This window comes from Typopeltis vanoorti, chromosome 8, assembly GCF_054136105.1.
Source record: "Typopeltis vanoorti isolate ZY-2024b chromosome 8, IOZ_Tvanoo_1.0, whole genome shotgun sequence".
In the NCBI taxonomy this organism is placed as follows: domain Eukaryota; kingdom Metazoa; phylum Arthropoda; class Arachnida; order Uropygi; family Thelyphonidae; genus Typopeltis; species Typopeltis vanoorti.
The window spans coordinates 60,932,542-60,954,070 of NC_143556.1; the positions used below are offsets into that span (position 1 = coordinate 60,932,542).

The following is a 21,529-nucleotide window of genomic DNA, read 5'->3' on the forward strand; positions in this document are numbered from 1 at the left end:
ATAAAAACAAATTTGCTATCCTCATTTTCTTGACCTAACCAAAACTTCTGATATACTCGACCATCAAATATTGGTAACAAATTCTTCTTCATCCCATAGTCCACAAATAACCATAAGAGTATTAGATATTTGGAAATATTCCTCACACAAATCCTCCATTAAGTACTTGATTAACGCTTTATTTTCAGATATGTAAGTGAAGCACCTGTCCATTTCCTTATATTGTCAATCCAGGTTATTCTAGGTCTGCCTCTTTTTAGAATTCTTGAATAAATCCTTCAAGTACTTGCATTGGTAGACCATTTCATCTGCTGATATGACCAAGCCACATTAGCTGTTTCCTTCGAATCTCAGTTATGATGTTATCTCTTACACCAGTGAAAGAATTGATTCTTTGACTTACTTTAAAATTTGTGATGTGATCAGTGTATGATATTTTTATTATTATTATTATTCCTGATACCTCCAAGGAGTCCGAAGACTCATCGCGGGAGGACATCTTCAACTGTCTCTACACCTTACCTCTACTACGAATCAACGCCATCTACCGCCCACCTCCAACACCACCACAACTAGTAATTTTTGTCTGTAAATTGCGTGTGTTCTGAAGGGCCGATTTGTATGTATGCGGGATGAAAAACCCGAGTTTCCGGGAGAAAAAAACCTGCTACCTCCGTATGAGATCGGCTAACTCACCATCGATTGAAATCGACCAGATAAAGATTCCTCCCGTAGCGACGAGAATCGAACTTAGGCCTATTCCAATCGAAGGGCGCAATGTACCGTCATTCTTCCAATTATGGCACCTCATTTCAAATGCCAACAACCTCTATTCATCTTCTTTTAGGAGGATCCATATTTCACTTCCATACAGAAGTACTGAATTAACTAGTGTGTCAGTAAGGTGTAATCTGTTTGTTTGTAATCATACTCTGTTCATAGTGGATTTATTGTGAAGAATTTATGTAGACAAAAACACACGTTGGAGTATAACTTCATTTCTAATCTAATTATGAAAATAACACACTTGATGTTTTGACCTCTGTATCAAGGTCATAATCAGGAAAACATACATATACACAGGACACAAGCTACATGACAATACAAAAAAGAAAGATAAATCTAAATGCTTTGTTAATCATTTATCCTAGCCTGACCTCTGGTGAAAAAATAAAAAAAAGTAAAATAAAAAACTGAATTTTGTAAACCCCTGGGAGGGCAATGTAGAGAAGGGGATTCCTACCTTGCCCATCCTCACAAAATTCAATGCATTTGAGATCTACCCTATATAGGGGAAACAGGGTGCACCATTCCAATACGAAAAAGCAAACATAAATGCCACATTAAATTCCTACATTATGGTAAAACAGGCCTATCAGACCATGCACTTCAAACATGTCACAGAATCAACTGGAAAGGTACCAAGTCCGTACACTGCACCAAAATCTGGTGCAGTGTACCAGATTTTGTTACAATAGTTACACCAGAGAAATTGAAGTTCAAAGAAGCTTTTGAGATGCTGAAACATCATCTGAATCTAAACAAGAATGATGGATTAGGAATTCTAAAAATCTGGAGGACTCATCTGCAACCTATATAGCATCTAGAACGATGGCAGAACCTCAACACTAGAAAACCTTAATAATAAGAGGACTGTAGAGATGTGTTTAATGTAGTTTCACTCTAAATCTTTTTTATTTATTTATTTAGATTTTTTTATCATCTGTATATCATTAAACTTATATGTATAAAAATTTTTTTATTTTGTTAATTAATTTATATTTATGCATAATTTTGTATTTACTATTTTTATTTTATTTTATTTATTTTATGCTGGGAAGGTTGGCCGAGTGGCTAGAATGTCTGCTCTCTGGCCAAGAGGCTGTGGGTTCGAATCCTACTATGGGCATGGATGTTTGTGATTATCTATGCCCATGGCGGAATTAGAATCCAAAAACTATGTGTGGAAAGGGAATCTGCAACCCTTATACACTTATTCTAGCAGAAGATTTGACTCCCAAAAGCCAGTGAAGTATGGGAGTGACAATACGGCATCTACGGACATCAAATATGAAAACTTTATTTATTTTATTTTTTCAACACAGGTCAGGCTAGGGTAAATGATTAACAAAGCATTTAGATTTATCCTACTTTTATGTAGTGTCATGTAGCTTGTGTCCTGTGCATATGCATGTTTTCCTGGTGATGACCTCAATACAGAGGTCAAAACATTGAGTGTTATTTTCGTAATTAGAAGTAAGGTAATACTCCAACTTTCAAAGAAGAGAAATAAAGTGAAAAGGACTTTCAACAGGAGATGATAGGCAGATCTATAGTGAGTATCGAAGCTCATCAAAAAACTTTGCACTAAAGATAAAAGCAATTTTACCAACAACATATGCAGAGAAATTGAAGATCAATCAAATCAAAATCAAACTAAACATCTATTTAGCAAAATAAGGCTGTTAAATAAAAAATTTAAACCAAAGTATTCAAGTATAGCTGATGTCAACAATTGTATTCTTACTGCTCCAATGGTCATCCTTAATGAAAAACTATTGCTCAAATCGATACAAAGATAATTCAGTCTCATTCAACAAAAAAAAAACATCAGAGACTTCCATAAGGAACCTTACATTTTAAAAGAAGAGATTGAAGAAGCTCTAAATAAACTCAGAAAAGGGAAAACCTCAAGCCACGACCAAATACCAAGCAAACTTCTTGCATGTCTAGGACCCACAGGAATTGAAATCATCAGAAAAAATTGTAATAAAATCTGGGAGACAGGAGATTGGTCTGATGATTGACTAAAATCCTTTTTTTATCCCAATACACACAAAAAAAGGAAATGTCAATGAATACAATAATTATAGAATTATAGCCCTTGATCTCAAATTCATGCAAAATTCTTCTTTATATTATTAAAGAAGACTTAAATAATATGTCGAGAAAAATCTTCCTGCAGAACAGGCAGATTTTAGAATAGGCTCAAGAATTTAATATTCCCTTGCATATATGCTTCATTGATTACACTAAAGCATTTGACTGTCAGGTAGGAGGTCCTGCAAAAAAAGTAAAATTGGCATCCCAAAACACTTGACACACCTTTAAAAACAATTCTCTGAGAGGAATCAGGCTGTGGTGAAGATAGACAGAAAAAATTTCAGTGGTTCAACATAGAATGCTCTCCACTGATCTATACAATCTTTATGGAGAATACATTATGAGAAAGGCACTTAACAGACATGATAGTGGCTTCTCGGTTGGTGGCAAATAGATAAATAATCTTTAGGTATGCTGATGATCTCATAATTATTGCCAGCAGTGAAGGAGAACTGGAGTCCCTCATTAAAAGAGTCAAATGGGAAAGCCTGAAATATAGTTTAAGAATAAATCATGATTAAACAAAATACATGGTGATAGATGAAAATGACAACTTGCTCACAACATTGACTTCAAGAAGGTGGATGAATTCATTCACCTTGAAGAATAAGCACCAAGAGTACATGTCAACCAGAAATTAAAAGAAGAATTACTACGGAGAGATCAGCAAGAAAGATATGGACAAGATAAACAGCGTCAAGATGGGGTGCTGGAGAAGGATGTGGGGAGTATCCTGGATGGACAAAAGGTCTAATGAAAGTATAATAAGTCAACTAAAAATCAAGAGATGACTATGTTAAATGAAAGAATTCTCAAATATTTTGGTCACATTTCAGACATCAAAATGACAACCTGGAAAAACTTTTATATCCAGGGCAAAGTGGAAGGACAAAGAAAAAGAGGATATCCAAGACCAAGATGGTTGGACCAGATTAAAAAGATCATTGGACTTTGGAGTTGGCCACTCCTGGAACAAAAGACAGAAAGAAATGGAGAGACATTCTGGTAAGGGTCACAAGTCCTCAGATGTGACGAAACCAAGCAAGAAGAAGAAGAAGATTATAACATGTGTGTTTTTGTCTCCATAAATTCTTCTCAATGAATACTGAACAATGTGTAACCTAAAAAGAGAGCATAGTGGTTTTAATTTTTGGTGTGCTGTTGCTAAAGCATTTCACTGTCAGGTGGTTGGTCCTGTGGAAAATACTAAGTAACATGGGCATTCCAAAACACTTGACACACCTTAAAACAATTCTACGAGAGAGGAATCGGGCTGCAGTGCGCATCTCTCTCTCTAATACATAATGTGACCTAATCAGAATACCTGTCCACATCTATCACAATTCAGTTATAGTAAATAACACTAAAACACAAATACTAATCATAAAGAATCATGATTACTCATTAACTAATTCTCTGACTATGGAATCTCCATATGCTGCCATCCTGGAATCACTCGTCACCTCTTTTACTCTTTTTTCTTTCATTCTATTCTCTTGCACACTTTCATTAGTTTCCACTAAATGTCTAACATCACTTTGTATATTCCTCATTTCACTTTTCATTTACAATAATTGTTTCATCAAATCATTCATTCTGACAATTTCATTCTCTGTCACTCCCATGGTCTTGCTACCTCTTATTCTGTCGCATCTTATTTCTGTTTCCTCATTCACACTTTGTTTTGCTCCTTTATCTAACTTTCGCTTCCATATTCTTGCATTCTTTCACTCTCCCTCCATTTCATTTCCATTTCTTTCATTTATGCATCTTCTATCTTTTCAGTCTGTTTCATTCATTGCCCTGTGGTCTAATAATATATTGCATTTTCCTACAAATCCATACTTTCTCTCGTCTCCCATTCATTGTCTCTCTCTCTCTCTCCAAAAACACATCTCTTACACTCTGCCATGCATACATACATACTACATTCACAAATCAAATCGTTTTTGAAAAGTCTATGTCATTAATGCCACTTGGTATATATATATATATATATATATATATAGGGTAAAAATATAGACGAGCTTGTATAGCTCCTTGAATTTATACAGGCTTTTTTTATTTTTTTGAGAATTTGTAGACTGCAGATACTAGCAAACATGAGAAAGAAGGGTGATACGATTGAGATGTACAAACTTCTGAAAGGCTCAGATGGAATTCTTTATTTTATGGAGGGTGGGGAAAGGACAAGAGGGCATCCTTGGACGCTGAGAATGAATGCCAATAAGAAGGGGACGGGATGAGGGCTAGATTTTTCTCTCATAGGGTGGTACGTGATTGGAATGGATTGCCGTTAGATTGTAAGTAAGTAAGTAATATTCATTCACACTGCTTGTTGTAAGTACAAGCAGTGTGAATGAATTGAAGAATAAGTAATAGCTGATGCATGTAGTATGTAGCCTCCCTCGATGACTCCCTGGAGGTTTCTCTTAATAATAATAATAATAATAATAATAATAAAATATATAAGCTGATGAGAGGAGCCTACTAAATAGATATAAGAGAATTATTGCATAGGATAATGGCTTATGCAAGAACAAGGGGTCATCCCTGGAAAATTTACAATGGTCATGAGTAACTTATCCTATCCTATTCCTTCAGCCATATGGCTGGTGGGGGTTAGCTATATGCTACCATACTAAAGAGATGATTATGAGCAAGGTGGTTTCCCATTGCCTTCCATTCCATGGCATATTTTATGACTATAGCCGTGTGTGTGTGTGTTCACAGGACCGGTTTGCTTGTTTTGATGGATGAAAAAACCCGCGTTACCAAGGGGGGGAAACTCTTAACCTCCGTATGAGACCAGTTAGCTCACCTTTAGTCAAAAGAGACCAGATAAAGGTTCCTCACATCATTGATGGGAATCGAACCAAGGTCTTTACAACCAAAGGGCTTTTCTATACTGACTGAGCTATGGTGGCTCCAGTCATGAGTAAAGAGTGAAAAACAGATTTTTGCTTGATGGATGAAATGCATTGCCAGAATGGGGTAGTGAGTTCTCTAACACTGAATGTGTTCAAGCCAAGGTATGATAGTTTTTGTGATTTGTGAGTGTTTGGCCTCCCATGATGAGTTTTTGGGCTCCAGAGAGGCTTGAAAATAATACTAAATATTAATACTAATATCCTTCACATTCTATCTCTGATTGTATCCCTCTTCGGTAACCAAGTTTCACCAATGCCTATATCAATAGCATATTCAAACTATATTAATCAGTGAATTAAATTAACTTAAAAAGTTTACATTTATTGTTTTAGCAAATAAAACAGGTACATACTTGAATTTTATGTATAAAAATGTTTCCACTTGGGAGTAATTCAACTCTTGATGTAGAATGGACAGTTTCTCCATTATGTAACCAAGTAATATTAGGTAGAGGGAATCCTTTAGCATGACAATCCAATTTTATTTCACTACCTATGAGAGTTATTAAATTTCTAGAAGACTCTGACTGAATAGTTGGTGGAACTGAAAAATATTAAGAAAATACAACTATGTATATATATATATATTGTTTGTGTAAAGAACATTATTTTGATTTTATGGTCATGAAAATGAAATATACAGTTAGCTCTCACTATAGCAAAATTCTAGGGAGCAGAAAATTGGTTTGCTATAGTGAAAGGTTACTATTGCAAATTTCCATTAGTGGGATAGCAATTTGGCTATGTAACTTTGGAGTAGTTTGTTATAGTAAGCAAGTTCAGTATAGCAGTATTTGCTATGGAGAGAAATGACTATAGTTTAAAAAAAAAAAAAAGGATATAAAGATATAGATAAAAATGATATAGGCAGAAATGATTATAGTTTAAAAAAAAAGTGAATTGCATGATATCAATCTTCTAAATATTCAACATTTCCAAAGCATGACCAGAAATTAGAAATCTGATCACTTGGATGTCTGTTATAATAGTCCAAAAACTGATTGCATTTGCAGTTTTATCAAAACATTAAACTCCACATCTTAAAATTTATTTATTTTGTGTGTGAACTACAGAAAATATAAGATCATACATATAAGTGATTAAAAGCATACATTTAAAGAAACATACATTAAAAGAATATGGATTAAAAGCATATATTAAGAGACAAAATTGTCATTTGCATAAAATATCAAATTTCACTCATCCAGTGATTAATATACTTTAAAGCTGTTTCATTACACTGCATTAAATCTGCTCGGGTACATATATTTTTAATTAATGTCTATTAAGCAGCATTGCAGAAGATGATCCATGGTTTGTGTTTCACCACATGAGAAGCTGTAATTGTCTGTGTGGCCCCATCTGGCCATATTCTGCTCTGATCTGCCCATTCCGGAATGAAGTCTATTCAATGTCTTCCATCTTTGCCAGTCTAGATGTAAGCCAGATGGAAGAAATTCATTTAAGTTCAGAGCCTCTGGAGATTGTTCTTGCCACATTGTTGACCATGTGGCTTTTATGGAATCAACCAACAGTTCCACTGAGTGAATAAAACTTTTCCTTGAGTTTAGCCTCCTATTTACAGCAACATTACCAACATGAACGACATCCATACAAAGGATGTCGTTCATCATTTAGTTGTTGTCTCTGCTCATATCTACTCTGTGTTGTTCTTCTGATATGAGGAGGTGCAATTCCAGACAGTGAATATAGATGGTCAATTTTTGTAGGCTTAAGGCAGTCGGTAATGTGCTGACACATTTCATTAAGAACCTTGTCAATAATTTTGACATGTGATGATCGTTCCCAAACAGGGCTAGCATACTCGGCTGTCGAAAAGCAAAGTGACAGTGCAGAGGTGTGAAGTACTTGTGGACTTGCACCCCACTGAGATGATGTTAATTGGCAGAGGATATTATTACGTGATTAAATTTTAGTTGCTGTCTTCTCTATGTGTCGCTTATAATTTAAGGACCTATCTAGTGTGACACCTAGGTAAGTTAGATTTCGATAATTGACCAATTTCATGCCATTCCATTCTATATTCAACTCTCTCCTTGCCTCCCTATTATTGTAATGAAATTATTCCACACGAATGATCCCTCTCATAACAACTAGCAGGTGGGGCATTGGATGTAATTTAATACACAGCATGCACAAAGGCAGGCTGCACAAAGGTAAATCCTGCTTATGAATAAACCTAGAAATAAAACACAGTGGTACTAAAGACAAGGAAATTAAATTTTGATTAAGATTCTATCAGGGGACAAAGTTTACAGTAGCACAGATAGCAAGGTAAAAGAAAAAAAAGTGGATATAAAGTGGATAAATTGGAAAATACTAGTGATTAATGATCAGTAGATGGCATTCGTGTAGATGATGATGATGTTGCCATAGTTGCAGTTTGCTGTAGTTGGTGGATTGAGGTGCAGAAGGAGATTTGTAGAGTAAGCGTCCTCCCTCAATGAGTCTTTGGACTACCTGGAGACATCAAGTAATAATAATAATAATAATAATATATCTTAATATTAAATTATTAGGATATATTTTTAATTTTAGAGAAAGTCTTGCCCAGGTCGATTGTAATTGAGTATGGAGAACTTATATTTTGAGGTTTTCAGAGCAAACTCATTTTTAGTATAATCTTGTCTGTATCCATTAAATTATTCAAGTTAAGGGATATTACATCCCATATTGTTTCATAGCCGAATAAGAAACTCAAAGAGTTTCATGCCGAATATAGAAACTATATAAAGTTCGAAGATAGAATATAAAGAGTATAAAGATAGAAACTACCAAATGGGTTATGTGTTGCACTATCCAGGTATTTGAGTATGCTTAGACTCACCGAACTTTATATAGTTCCTATATTCGGCATGAAACTCTTTGAGTTTCTTATTCGGCTATGAAACAATATGGGATGTAATATCCCTTAACTTGAATAATTTCACGTCACCGAATTGAAGCCTTTGGCTCTTCATATAATTAGTAATCCAGTAAATTATTTCTTTCATTAATGGGGGACACAATATGTATATGCTTATTATTATTATTAATATTATTATTATTATTATTCAGGCCTCCATGGAGTCAAAAGACTCATCGTGGGAGGTCCTTCCTAAGAACATAAAGTCTGTCAAGACTCATCGAGTGGAGTCCCCCCCCCTAAGAAACACAAAGTCTATCATACCACTCATTAAACTCAATGACCGTTCTTGCTCCCACCACTCCATCGAGCAATGCATTCCACGGTTCAACCATCCTCCATGCAAAGAAACCACTCCTTACTCTCACAGTTTCCTTTCGTAACTTCCAGGGATGGCCTCTTGTCATCACTCCTTCCCGCTGTTCAACCAAGCGAAAGAACTCCCCAGTGTCAACCCTGTAACCACCTCTCAAAAGTTTAAAAGTATCAATCATATCACCTCTCCTTCTTCTATCCACCAAACTCTGCAGTCCACATTCCCTCAGTCGATCCTCATAACTATCCTTGTACAGTCCTGAAACCATCTTTGTCTCCTTACCACAGTTAATTTATCACCTTCAAATCCTGGGGACCAAATCTGAGAACAATAGTCCAAGTGTGGTCTGATCAGAGACTTATACAACGGAATGATAACCCTCTTATCTGTGCAGGTCAGTGTCCTTCTCATAATTGCAGCAATCCTCTGTGTTACCTTTACCACCTTTGCAATGTGTCCCCTAAACTTCAGGTTTCTATCAATCATCAACCCCAGATCTCTTGTCTCCCCTACTTCCTCCAGTATAACTCCTCCCATAGAGAATGTAGCATCCCATCGATGTTTCCCAAACCTCAAGACCTTACATTTTGCTGCATTAAACTGACACCACCATTCATTTGCCCATCTATCTGGCTTATTTAAATCCTTTTGCAGGGCTACCACATCTGCACTATTACAATAATCCTTCCCAGCTTCGCATCATCCGCAAACAACAGAATATCCCCTTGCAATCCACTGGCAATGTCATTGATATAAAGGTTAAACAATATAGGTCCTAGTACTGAGCCCTGTGGGACCCCACTTGTAACCCTTTGCCTCCTTGAAACTGCTCCACCATACACAACTCTCTGATCCCTATCAGACAGCCAATCATGAATCCAGTTGACCAATCTCACATCCAGACCCAGGTGCTGCAACTTAAATATCAGCTTATCATGTGGCACCCTGTCAAATGCCTTCGTTAAGTCTAAGAAAATTGCAGTATATGCCTTTCCCTCATCTAATGTTCTTGTAACTTTACTATAAAAGGCTAGCATATTGCTAAAACAAGAGCGCCCTTTCACAAATCCATGTTGACTCTCACAGATAATATTATCTGCCCAATGCTGTATACGGTCCCTCACTACTTTCTCCAAGATCTTAACAACTACTGATGACACACAGACTGGCCTATAATTAGACACTTCCAGTCTGTTACCACCCTTATGCAATGCACTATCTTACCTTCCTACCATTCCCTCATAACCTTTGCCAAAGACAGACTTTCATTGAAAAGCCAGGTTAAAGGCACTGTCAGTTCCCTAGAACATTCTCTCAAAACTCGGGGTGAAATACCATCCAGTCCGACAGCTTTACTGACATCCAGAGTACTCAGTATCTGAAACACACTCTCCTCCTGTACTTCTAAATCTCGAACCAGCCCTATCCCTCTAGCATTAAAACTGACTCCTCTAGGATGAAATACTCCAATAAAGTGTTCATTGAACAATTCCACTATGTCCTCTGCATCAGTCACTCTATTTCCATTTTTATCCCACAATATCATTCTTCCACAGTCATTTCTCCTCCTACTGACCACATAGCTAAAAAATTCCCTAGGATTTTCTTTAGATTTTAGGGCCAATCTCCTCTCATATTCCAGTTTCGCTTTCCTTACCACACTAGTCACTTTTCTGGCTTGTGTCTTATATTCTTCATGCATCTTCTCTTCACCTGTCTCCTTATATCTCTTCCATAGCCTCTTTTTCTCATGCAATACCTGTTTAATATTGTTTGTCATCCACTTTACTCCAAATTGAGTCCACTTCTTCACTCGTGGTATACAACTTACCATTGCTTCTAACAAATATTCTTTCACAATTTCCCACGCACTAATGATATCCCGGCCTTCCAATTCCTCCCTCCATGAAACTTCCCGTAGTTGACGTCTAAGACTATTATAATCACCTGCATTATAATTCCGCATAAGTTCCCGTCTCTTTGATACTCCTGCATGTCTATTCATTTTCCAAGTCAAAACCATATGGTCACTCTCTCCAACTGGTGGGAGAGATGTCAACTCAGTTATTATCAACTCTTCTGATGCTATAACCAAATCCAAAACTCTTGAACCTCTTGTTCCCTCTGTTACATGTTGCCTAAGACATTTGTAACTCAAAAATTCTATAAATTCCATTCCCCTATTGCTACATGCATCTTCCTCTCCCCAATTTCTGCTGCTGTAGTTAAAATCTTTCATAACAATCATTCTTCTTGCACTTGCCAAACTTAACTGTCTAAACATCTCCTGGTCCCCATCCTCTGTGCTCCTGGGTCTGTAGCAACATCCCACCAAATATTCTGTCTTGCCTATCTCTACCTCACACCACATGCTCTCAAAATCATTTGTCTCACTTCCTTCCAAAGCCTCCACTCTTAGAGGACACAGGTCGTCACTTATCATAAGCAGTACCCCACCACCACGCTCGCCCCTCCTATCCTGCCGAAAAATACTGTACCCAGCGACTTCTATTCCTGTTATTATATCCTCTTCTGTCAACCACGTCTCAGTGATCCCAATAATTTTTGCCAGGCTGATGCTATCTGTGCCACCAATTCCTCTCCCTTATTCAGGATACTCCTGGCATTAGTATAAAGCATATAAATGCCATTGTTTCTATACCCAGCATTATCCCTTCTAGACTCCACTTGGCTCAGTGTTACCTGATATCGTCTCTCTTCTCCCAAGTATCCATTCCCACAAGAGGCCACCCCTGCTATCATCCTCCCTGGGACACACTGACTCGTTCAGAACAACAATCTCTCCAGATGCCTACGTCCTTCCTCATTCAAATGTAAATGGTCTCTCACATACAATTCCTCTCTTTCCTCAAACGTACTCCAAGCATCCACGTATACCAGTCCTCTCTTGTCTATTATGCCATTCAATATCACCACTCTTCTGCTCAGCTCATCATTATCATACCTAGGCAACATGCACACTATTTTTCCTCTCTCTGTCTTCTTCTGTACAGTCTCAAACAAAAATCTCATACCGCTCGCTGCACAACTTACATTACCACTGAAGTCATTCGTTCCTACCATCAGAATCATCTCATCCACCCTTTCACCTCTCTTAATTGCCATAGCCACCCTTTCTATTGTTCCTCATGGCAAACACTCCTCACACATTCTATCTTGAACAGCACGGATCATTGAGTCGCCATACATTATACCTCTTACCATTCCCTCTCTCCTATTCTTTCCATTCTCTACTCTTCTTTCATTCCCATAGGTCTCTCTCATTCCCTCTCCTCTACTGCTATTCTCTCTTCTAGCATTCCCATACCTCTCTCTCCTATTTTTTTCATTCTCTCCTCTTCTAGCACTCCCATACATCTCTCTCATTCCCTCTCTCCTAATGTTTCCATTTTCTCCACTTCTAGCACTTCCATATCCCTCTCTCATTCTATCTCTCCTACTGTTTCCATCCTCTCATCTTCTAGCATTCCCATACCTCTCTCTTATTCCCTCTCTTCTAGCACCCCCACACCTCTCACTCATACTCCCTAAATTCTCTCTCTCCCCTACTCTGATTCGCCTTGCATTTATCTCTTCCATTCTCCTAATCTTATCTTTCATACGTCTGCTCTCATTCACAAGACATTCCACCTCCTCTTTCAGCTCATCTATCTCCCTCTGCAGGTCAGTCACTCTTAATCTAAATTCACTCTCCCAAACAAAACTATCTCCTAAACTTTCACAGTCACTCACATCTTCCGCACTATCAACTATTATTTTCTCATTTATATATATATTTTTTTCATTTTCTCCTAGCACACTACTTGTCTTCCTACATTCATTCCCTGTTCCTGGAGCAACAAGGGCGGATATCGATATTTCTAATGCACTTATTTCCTCCAATTGCCTGCATTTTGTGCACATACGCTCTCCGCTCTCTTTCACAAGCCACATATCCAATTCCCGAGACGCATACATGCCGCAAGTACTGCATGCCACAAAGTCCCTTATGATATTACTTATAATAGAGTTCTTAAATGGCGGAGGACTTGGTGATACGCCACTTGCGAGTGCAGCTGAATCCACCATCATTCCTTACTGCCGAGTAGCGTAATCTTTAATAATTATTCAATTAATAAATTCCGTTAAATAAATAAGAAAAAAAGTACAAACAATTACAAGCAAAAAAACATTTAAGTACACTAAATATAATTAAATAAAATGAAATATAACTAAATACAGTAATGAAAACTTAGCTTCGCTTTGTCTTCCACCGTTATGCATTCGGTTCCGACGGTAACCAAAATATATTATACCACGACAGCAACTAACTTCTAAAAAACAACCACTGAAATACACTCGTATTCAGAGAAACAATTTAGCACTCAAAAACGTAGAAAAACGGACTATTCACCGATTAAAAATCACTTTGAACGTTTTATACGTTATCCCCATGGCCATGCCATGATTTAAGGACTACATTCTGCAGCCTACAAGATTTTGTAGCTTGCTGTGTTTACGATATGTTTGCATCTAGAAAATTAAAAATGCAGCAGGTAACAGAATAGGGAGTGCATGTCTACATGAAATGTATTCAACAAGATGAGTAAAATGACTGAGACAGTTTAATTGATATGCACACGATAAGGAAAAGAATAAAAGAATAAAAATAAACAAGAATATTTGGAATGTTGCTACTTGGAATGTCAAAAGTATTCATCACAAATACCAAGATCTAGGCAAACGTTTAATAGAAAGAAATATCAAATTAACAGTAATAACAGAAACAAAGAAAAACCAAAAAAGGTTTAAATGACACAAATAATTACACCTACATCTGCAAGTGGGGTCAACAAAGAAGAAAGAGAAAAAGCAGGAGTAATGATTTTTATTCATAACTCAGTCTGCTGGTGAAACCAGTGGAAGGGCACACCACTCTACTTCGCTAAATACATCTCATCCTCTCCACTACTACTACTTAATTCTCCAAATACGACATGAAGGACACAATGTTTCGCTATTCTTCCAATTGCACTATGGCGGCTACAAATAAACAAAAAAAGTAATAACAAAAAACAAAACAAAAAAAACCCAAAAGGTTCAGATGACACAAATAATTACACCTACATCTGCAAGTAGAGTCAACAAAGAAGAAAGGGAAAAAGCATGAGCAATGGGAATGAAAAAATCTGAGAAATAATGTGTAGATGACCAAATAATCACAGCTTCCTGACTATTATCGTATCTCTTCCTCTCTTCAACCAGAGGAAGGAAGAGAGGAAGAGAATACAATTAGCCAAGCAAATAAGAAAAGGGTGATTATTATAAGGGAATTTTAAGTATGGCAATATAGACTGGGATAATGAGAGAGCAATGGGAAGTAAAGAAAATTAGTTTCTTGAGTTTTTGAGGGGAAAATACCTCAGACAGTATGTAACAGAGGGTGCACGAGGATTGAGGGTCTTGGATTTGATCATCTCATCAGAGGATGAAATTATAAATGAGGTGTCAAATTACCATCCAGTTGGTGAGAGTGACCATGATATGATTACCTGGGTGGTTGCCAGCAGTGTGAGGCCCTCTGTGAGAAAAGGGGTATATGTGGAACTACAAGGCTGGTGATTATGAAGAGCTCGGGAGACAGTTTGCAGGTGTAGCATGGAATGAAGAGTTAATCGGAAAAGAGATCAATGCAGTTCGGAGGATATTCAAGAACTATCTAGTAGAAACAATGTCTAAATGTATTCCAAGGGTTACGAGAATAAATAATGTAGGTGTGAGATGGATGAATGAAGAGAATAAGCATGTAATATAGAGAAAAAAAAAAAAGCCTTATGCAGGCAACATGAATGGAGTGGTAATAATGAGTTCTATGAGGAATACAAAGAACAGGTAAGGAGGGTGGTTGGTAAGGGTAGCAAAAGTTCAGTACCAGCAGCAGTTAGCTAATGAAGCCAAAAAGAGCAGGTGCCCTCCTTCAATGAGTCCTTAAACTCCCTGGAGGGGTCAAATAATAATAATAATAATTTACATTATTATTATTATTTTACTGCATTAAACTGACATCCCTATTTGTTTTCCCATTTGTCCACTTTATTCAAATCCTCTTGAGGCCTGCCACATCTGTACTATTACTAATAACATACATACTAATTCCTAGCTTCACAACATCTGCAAACTGAATTATCCCACTGCAATCCACTGAATGTCACTGATATAAAAGTTAAACAATAGCCAGCAAAAAGGCCAGCAAAGGTTGGTTGATTGGTAGAGCCTATGCTACTAATGGCTCATGCAAATAGTTAAGCAAGTTTCAGTGCAGTTAGTAGTTGGAAGGAGATCAATAATTCGATGCTGTTGGCACCTCGATGAGTCTTTGGACTCCTGGAGGTGTTACATAATAATAATAATAATAATAATAATAATAATAATACAGGTCCCATTACTGAGCCCTGTGGGATCCCACTTGTAACCTTCTGCATCCTTGATATTGCCTCGCAATACACAACTCTCTGATACCTATCTGAATCCAGTTGACTAACCTGACAGCTAAATCCATATGCCCCAACTTAAATATCAGCTTATCATGTGACACCCTGTCAAATGCCTTTGCAAAAGCCCAAAAAATGGCAGACTATGCCTTTTCCTCATCAACCACTCTTATCATGTTATTATAAAAGGCAATCATATTACTAAAGCAAGAGCGTCCCTCAAAAAATCCATGTTGACACTCACAGATAACATTACCCTCATCTGTCCAATGCTGTATATGGGCCATCACTAATTTCTTCAATAACCTAACAACTACTGATGAAACACAAACTGGTCTATAATTTGACACTTTCAGTCTGCTTCTGCCCTTATGAAATGGCACTATCTTACTTTCCTTACATTCCTTGGGTATCTTTCCCGTAGCAAGACTTTCATTGAAAAGCCAGGTCAACTCAGATGTCACTTCTTTAGCACATTCTCTTAAAACCCATGACGATATTCCATCCAGTTCCTTTATTGACATTCAGAGTACTCAGTATTAAAAACACATTCTCCTCTTGCACCTCTAAACCTCGAACCTGCCCTATTCCTCTAGTGTTAAAACCTACTTCTCCAGGATGAAATAGACCAATAAAATGTTCTTTGAACAAGTCCACTATGTACTCTACATCAGAGTACATAGTGGACTTGTACTCTGGATAGTTGTCACTCTATTCTCATTTTTATCCCACAATGTCATTCTTCCACAATCATTTCTCCTCCTACTGACCACTTAGCTAAAAAATCCCCTAAGATTTTTTTTGGATCTTAATGCCAATCTCTTCTCATATTTCAGTTTTGCCTTCCTCACCATACTAGTCATCACTCTCCTGGCCTGAATCTTATATTCTTCATGTATCTGCTCTCCCCCCCCCCCCTCCTTATATCTCTTCCACAATCTCTCTTTCACCTGCAGTTCCTGTTTGATATTGTTTGTCATCCACTTTTACACCAATTTGTGTTCTTTTCTTCACTCGTGGAATACAGCTTACTATTGCTGCTAACAAATATTATTCCCTTCACAATTTCCCAAGCACTAATGATATCTCTCCCTTCCAATTCCTCCCCTCCATGGAACTGTCCCAAGTTGATATTTAAAACTATTACAATCACCTGCCTTATAATTCCACATACCTTCCCTTTTCTTTGATACTTCTGTATATCTATTCATCTTCCAAGTCAAAACCACATGGTCATTCTCTCCAACTGGGGAGAGAGAGAGATGTCATCTCAGTTATAATCATCTTTTCTGATGCTATGACCAAATCCAAAACTCTTGAACTTTGTATTCCTTCTATTACATGTTGCCTAAGACATTTCTTCCTCAAGAATTCTGGAAATTCCATTTCCTTATTAATACATGCATCTTCTTCTTCCCAATTTATACTGCCATAGGTAAAATCTCCCATAGCAATCATTCTCCTTGCACTTGCCAAGCTCAACTCTCCAAACAATCTCCCACTCCTCACCCCTCTGTGTTTCTTGGCTTGTAGCAATACCCCACTAAATATCCTGTCTTGCCCACCTGCATCTCACACCATATGCTTTCAAAACCATTAATGTCAATGATCTCCAAAGCCACCACTCCAAGAGGACACAAATCATCACTCTTGTGCTATTTCTGTTATCATATCATCTTCCGTCAACCACATCTCAGAGATCCCAATAATCTTTGGACAGGCTGATGCTATCAGCACCACCAATTCATCTCCTTCATTCCAGATACTCCTAGTATTAGTATAAAGCATAAAAATCTCACTGTTTTTATACTTATTGTTATCCCCTCCTGACTTCACTGGACCTAGAGTTATCTGATGTATTTCAACAACAGGCCACCCCTGCTACCATATGCCCTGTAATTCTAGTTTTCCTTCATTGACACACCAATTCATTCAGAGAAAACAGCAAAAATGTAAGGTATTAAACTTTGGGAACAAAGATGGGATGTAGAATTTATGCTTGGTGGAGATATATTGTTGGAGGTGAAGGAAATAAGACATCTTGGGGGTGATAGTGGATAAGGATCTGAAATTTAGGGGACACATTAACAAAATTGTGAGGACAACACAAAGAATTCTGGGAATGATTCAGAGGACACTGACTTGTAGAAGTAAGGAGATTCTTATTCCATTGTATAAAGCTTTGATTAGGCCACACATGAACTACTGTGCCCAAATCTGGTCACCTGGTTTTCAAAAGAACGAAGAGATGTTGGAAAGGGTTCAGAGGCAACTGACAAAGATAGTTTCTGATTTCTGGAATGTTGAATATGAGGAAAGGTTGAGAAATGCAATTTACAGTCTAGTGGAGAGGAGGAAGACAGGTGACACGAATAGAGACCTACAAGTTAGTAAAGGGGGGGGTTCTTATGGGATTAATGTCAAAGAGGTTTCACAGCAAATGGTGGTAGATTAGGGGAAGAACCAGAGGTCATCCCTGGAAGCTGTATAAGGAGGATGTGAGCAGGGGAGTGAGAAGCATGTTTTTTGCATGCAGAGTTGTAAATGATTGAAATGCCATGCCTGAGAGTGTGGTGTCTGCAGAGAATTTGAGTGTATTTAAGGCATAGTATGATTGAGCTGAGTGTATGACAAAAGGACATCCTAGATGGGTCTTTGACTCCATGGGGTCATGGGGTAATAATAATAATAATAAAGGGCAGCTGGCTATATGCAATCTCTGTGACATAAAAAAAGAAGTACAGACATATATAAAGAACTAAAATAGACTCGTATTGGACAAATATATGAATCCCGAAAGAAGTGAATTGAACATATTGAATGAATGGACATATAATAAATTTAGTTTAATCCTTTATCCAAGTGTGTGCAAACAAAGTTTGCTCCTGAAAGTATCTTCAGGACTGGGGTAAAGTAGTACAACACCGGACAACTCCTTACAAAGGTGGAGCAAGCTACCAACACTCCTATCTCAGTATCTCCCATAATGCAAAACACATCTCAAAACACAGAAGGGAAATATTTATTAACAAGAATGAGAAGTTGTATACCTCAGGTGAAAAATGATAGCATGTTTTGGTGTAAAGTTGATGTCTAATAAAATCAAACAGGAACTATGTAAAAAAAGAGGTTATGAAAATAGCATAAAGAAAGAGAGAGATGTGGAGAACAGTTGCATGACAAATATAAGACTCACGCAAGGAAAGTGACTAATATAGTTAAGAAAGAAAAATGTGAAAAGAGATCAGAACTTACAGTTCAAGAAAAATCCTAAGGAAACCTTTCATTATTTGGCCAGTAGGAGGAGAAATGATTATGGATGAATGACCCTGTTAAATGGAAAATGCAGATGACATAATGGAGCTCTTTAATGATCTCTTTGTTGGTGGATCTATGTTGGAGCATTTCATCCTGGAAAATCAGATTTTATTCCTGGAGGAGTGAGGAGGGTTAGAGGTTTAGAACTTCATGAAGAGAATGTGTTTCAAATACTAAGGTATTCTGGGTGAATAAGGCAGTGAGATTGGATAAGATATTACCATGTGTTTTAAGAGAATGTGCCGAGGAACTGACAGCACCACCGGCTTGGCAATTCAATGAAAGTCTAGCTACCAGGAAAGTGCCAAATGTGTTGAAGGAGATAAGATAGTGCACTGTATAAAGGTGGTGGCAGTAGAATGCAGGCATCAAACTATCCACTTTGTATTTCTTCTGTAGTTGATAAGATTTTAGAGAAATTAGTGAGAGATCATGTACAAAATTGGGTAGATGAGGGTAATATTATCTGTAAAGGTCAGCATGGATTTCTTAAGGAGCACTCCTGTTTCAGTAATTTTCTTGGCTTTTATAATATAAAGTGACAAAAGCAATTGACAAGAGAAAGGTCCTGATCACATGTCCTATAACACCCTGAACACACATACATACTGTCCTTTTTGTGAATTTGATAGGGTGTCCAATGATAAGTTGATGTTTAAGTTACAACACAATTGGGGGTTAAATATAAGTGAGTGAACTGCAATGGAAATTATTGGCTGCCAGATCATTTAGCACATTCATATATCAAAGCATTATGAATGGGGGGAGGGGGGAAGCACAAAGGAGAAGAAAGATCATAAGTGGAGTTCCACAGGAATCTGCTTTTTATTCTTTATATCAAGTATATTGTTGCTGTGTCACAGGAAGATATTCAGCTATTTGCAGATGATGTGAAGCTTGGAAGGGTTATTAATAATAGTAGTGATGTGGTTGCCCTTCAAGAGGATTTAAGAAAACTGTACAGATGGAGAAATTATTGGGGATGTCAATTTAATTCAACTAAATGTAAGGTCTTGAAATTTGGGATCATCCAATGATGTGAGACTGTATATACCATTGGTGGATCTATACTATGGAAAGTGGAGGAGGAAAGGAATCATGGAGTGATAGTCTCCAAAAATTTGGAGCATAGGGACTTATTGCAAAGGTGGTAAAGGTAATATAGATGACTGCTCTGATAACAAGAAGGACTTTGACTAGTAGAAATAAAAGGGTGGAGATTCCATTATATAACTCCCTGATCAGGCCACATCGGGATTATTGTGCTCAGACTAGGTCACTGGGATCCGATGATAATCTGATTAACCTTAGAGAGGGTACAGAGGAGGATAAGAATAACAACATCTTGATTCTACAATAAATTTAATTTAATCCTTTATCTAAGTGTAAGCAAACAAAGTTTGTGCCTGAAAATATCTTCAGGACTGAGGAAGGTGCTACATCACTTGGCAACTCCTAGCAAAGGTGGACCAAGCTCTAATCACTCTTTGTCTCAGTATCTCCCATAATGCAAAGCACATCTCCTTGCGGCCATGTATACTGCTATGCATTAAGGGAAGGGCCACTACCCAGACCGGTTTCAACCTTTATTGAGGTCTCTTCAGTGGGAGGCAGACCCAGAGTGGTGATACTAAGGCAGAAGCAATGGAGAGGTCATATTTATCTATACGAGTTGCCAACCAGTGTACCACCTTATTATTAAATTACTCTGGATTTTACCTCAGTCCTGAAGATATTTTCAGGTGCATACTTTGTTTGCTTACACTTGGATAAAGGATTAAACTAAATTTATTATAGTCTAACCAAGTGCAAAATAAACTTCCAACATCTTTCTCTAAATCCAGAGTAATTTAATAATAAGGTGGTAAGATAGGTTTCCTTGGATGAGTCTTGTGAATCCATGGAGGTTTTGAAAAAAAAAAAATCTGATTATGCCTTCCTTACCATATTAGTTGCCTATCATTGCACTGCTTCTCAGCTTGCAGGTAACCTTTCTCCTTATATACCCTCCACAATAGCTTTTTGCAGCTTATGCTTAGTGATACTATTTATTCATCTAACTCCTACCTGAACTTGTATACATTCTGATATTGCTTTCTTCAGACACCTCTTAACTATATTCAAAGCATATTCTTATGTCAATGTACTGCTTAAAGCTGTCTACTATCCATTCATCAATTCACTGGACATCATTAAGTGCCGTATAGTCACTCCATTCCTCAGTGATGTGCAACACCAGTCCTTGCCAGGTAGGGCTGTTGCATGCTTTTCTGTAGGCTTCAATTCTCTGAAGATTAGTCATTCCAGATAGACCACGATCCTTCTCGCTGAGGGTATACCACTTTTTCTAGGAACTTTACCTTTTATCACTGTTTTGAGAAGTCCTATTTCTATCCTTTAAATGTGTCCAAAGTATTTCAACTTTCTTCTGTCAATATCCTTAAGGAGCCTTAAAGTTTTACCAATACTTTTGAGCACCCATCCATTTGTCCATCTTTCAGTATATGATATCCTCAATAGCCTTCTGTAACACCACATCTCAAAAGTGGTATCTTTTCTATCAGACTCCTTTAGGTTCTAAGTATCACATCCATATGTCATTGTTGGTAAAACAGCTGCATGAAGAATTCTTAGCTTTACTCCTGTAGACATAGATCTATCTTTC

The 21,529-nt window shown here is 37.3% G+C and overlaps 1 protein-coding gene across 1 annotated transcript in view; it reads right to left on the minus strand.

The window, feature by feature from the left end:
- The window catches only part of LOC150104032 (hemicentin-1-like), a 792,930-nt gene that overhangs the window by 625,539 nt on the left and 145,862 nt on the right, over positions 1-21,529 (minus strand). Inside the window, exon 10 of the mRNA XM_090396385.1 lies at positions 6,167-6,357. Within this exon, the coding sequence (XP_090252511.1) occupies positions 6,167-6,357 (191 nt within the window). The remainder of the gene's footprint in view (positions 1-6,166; positions 6,358-21,529) is intronic.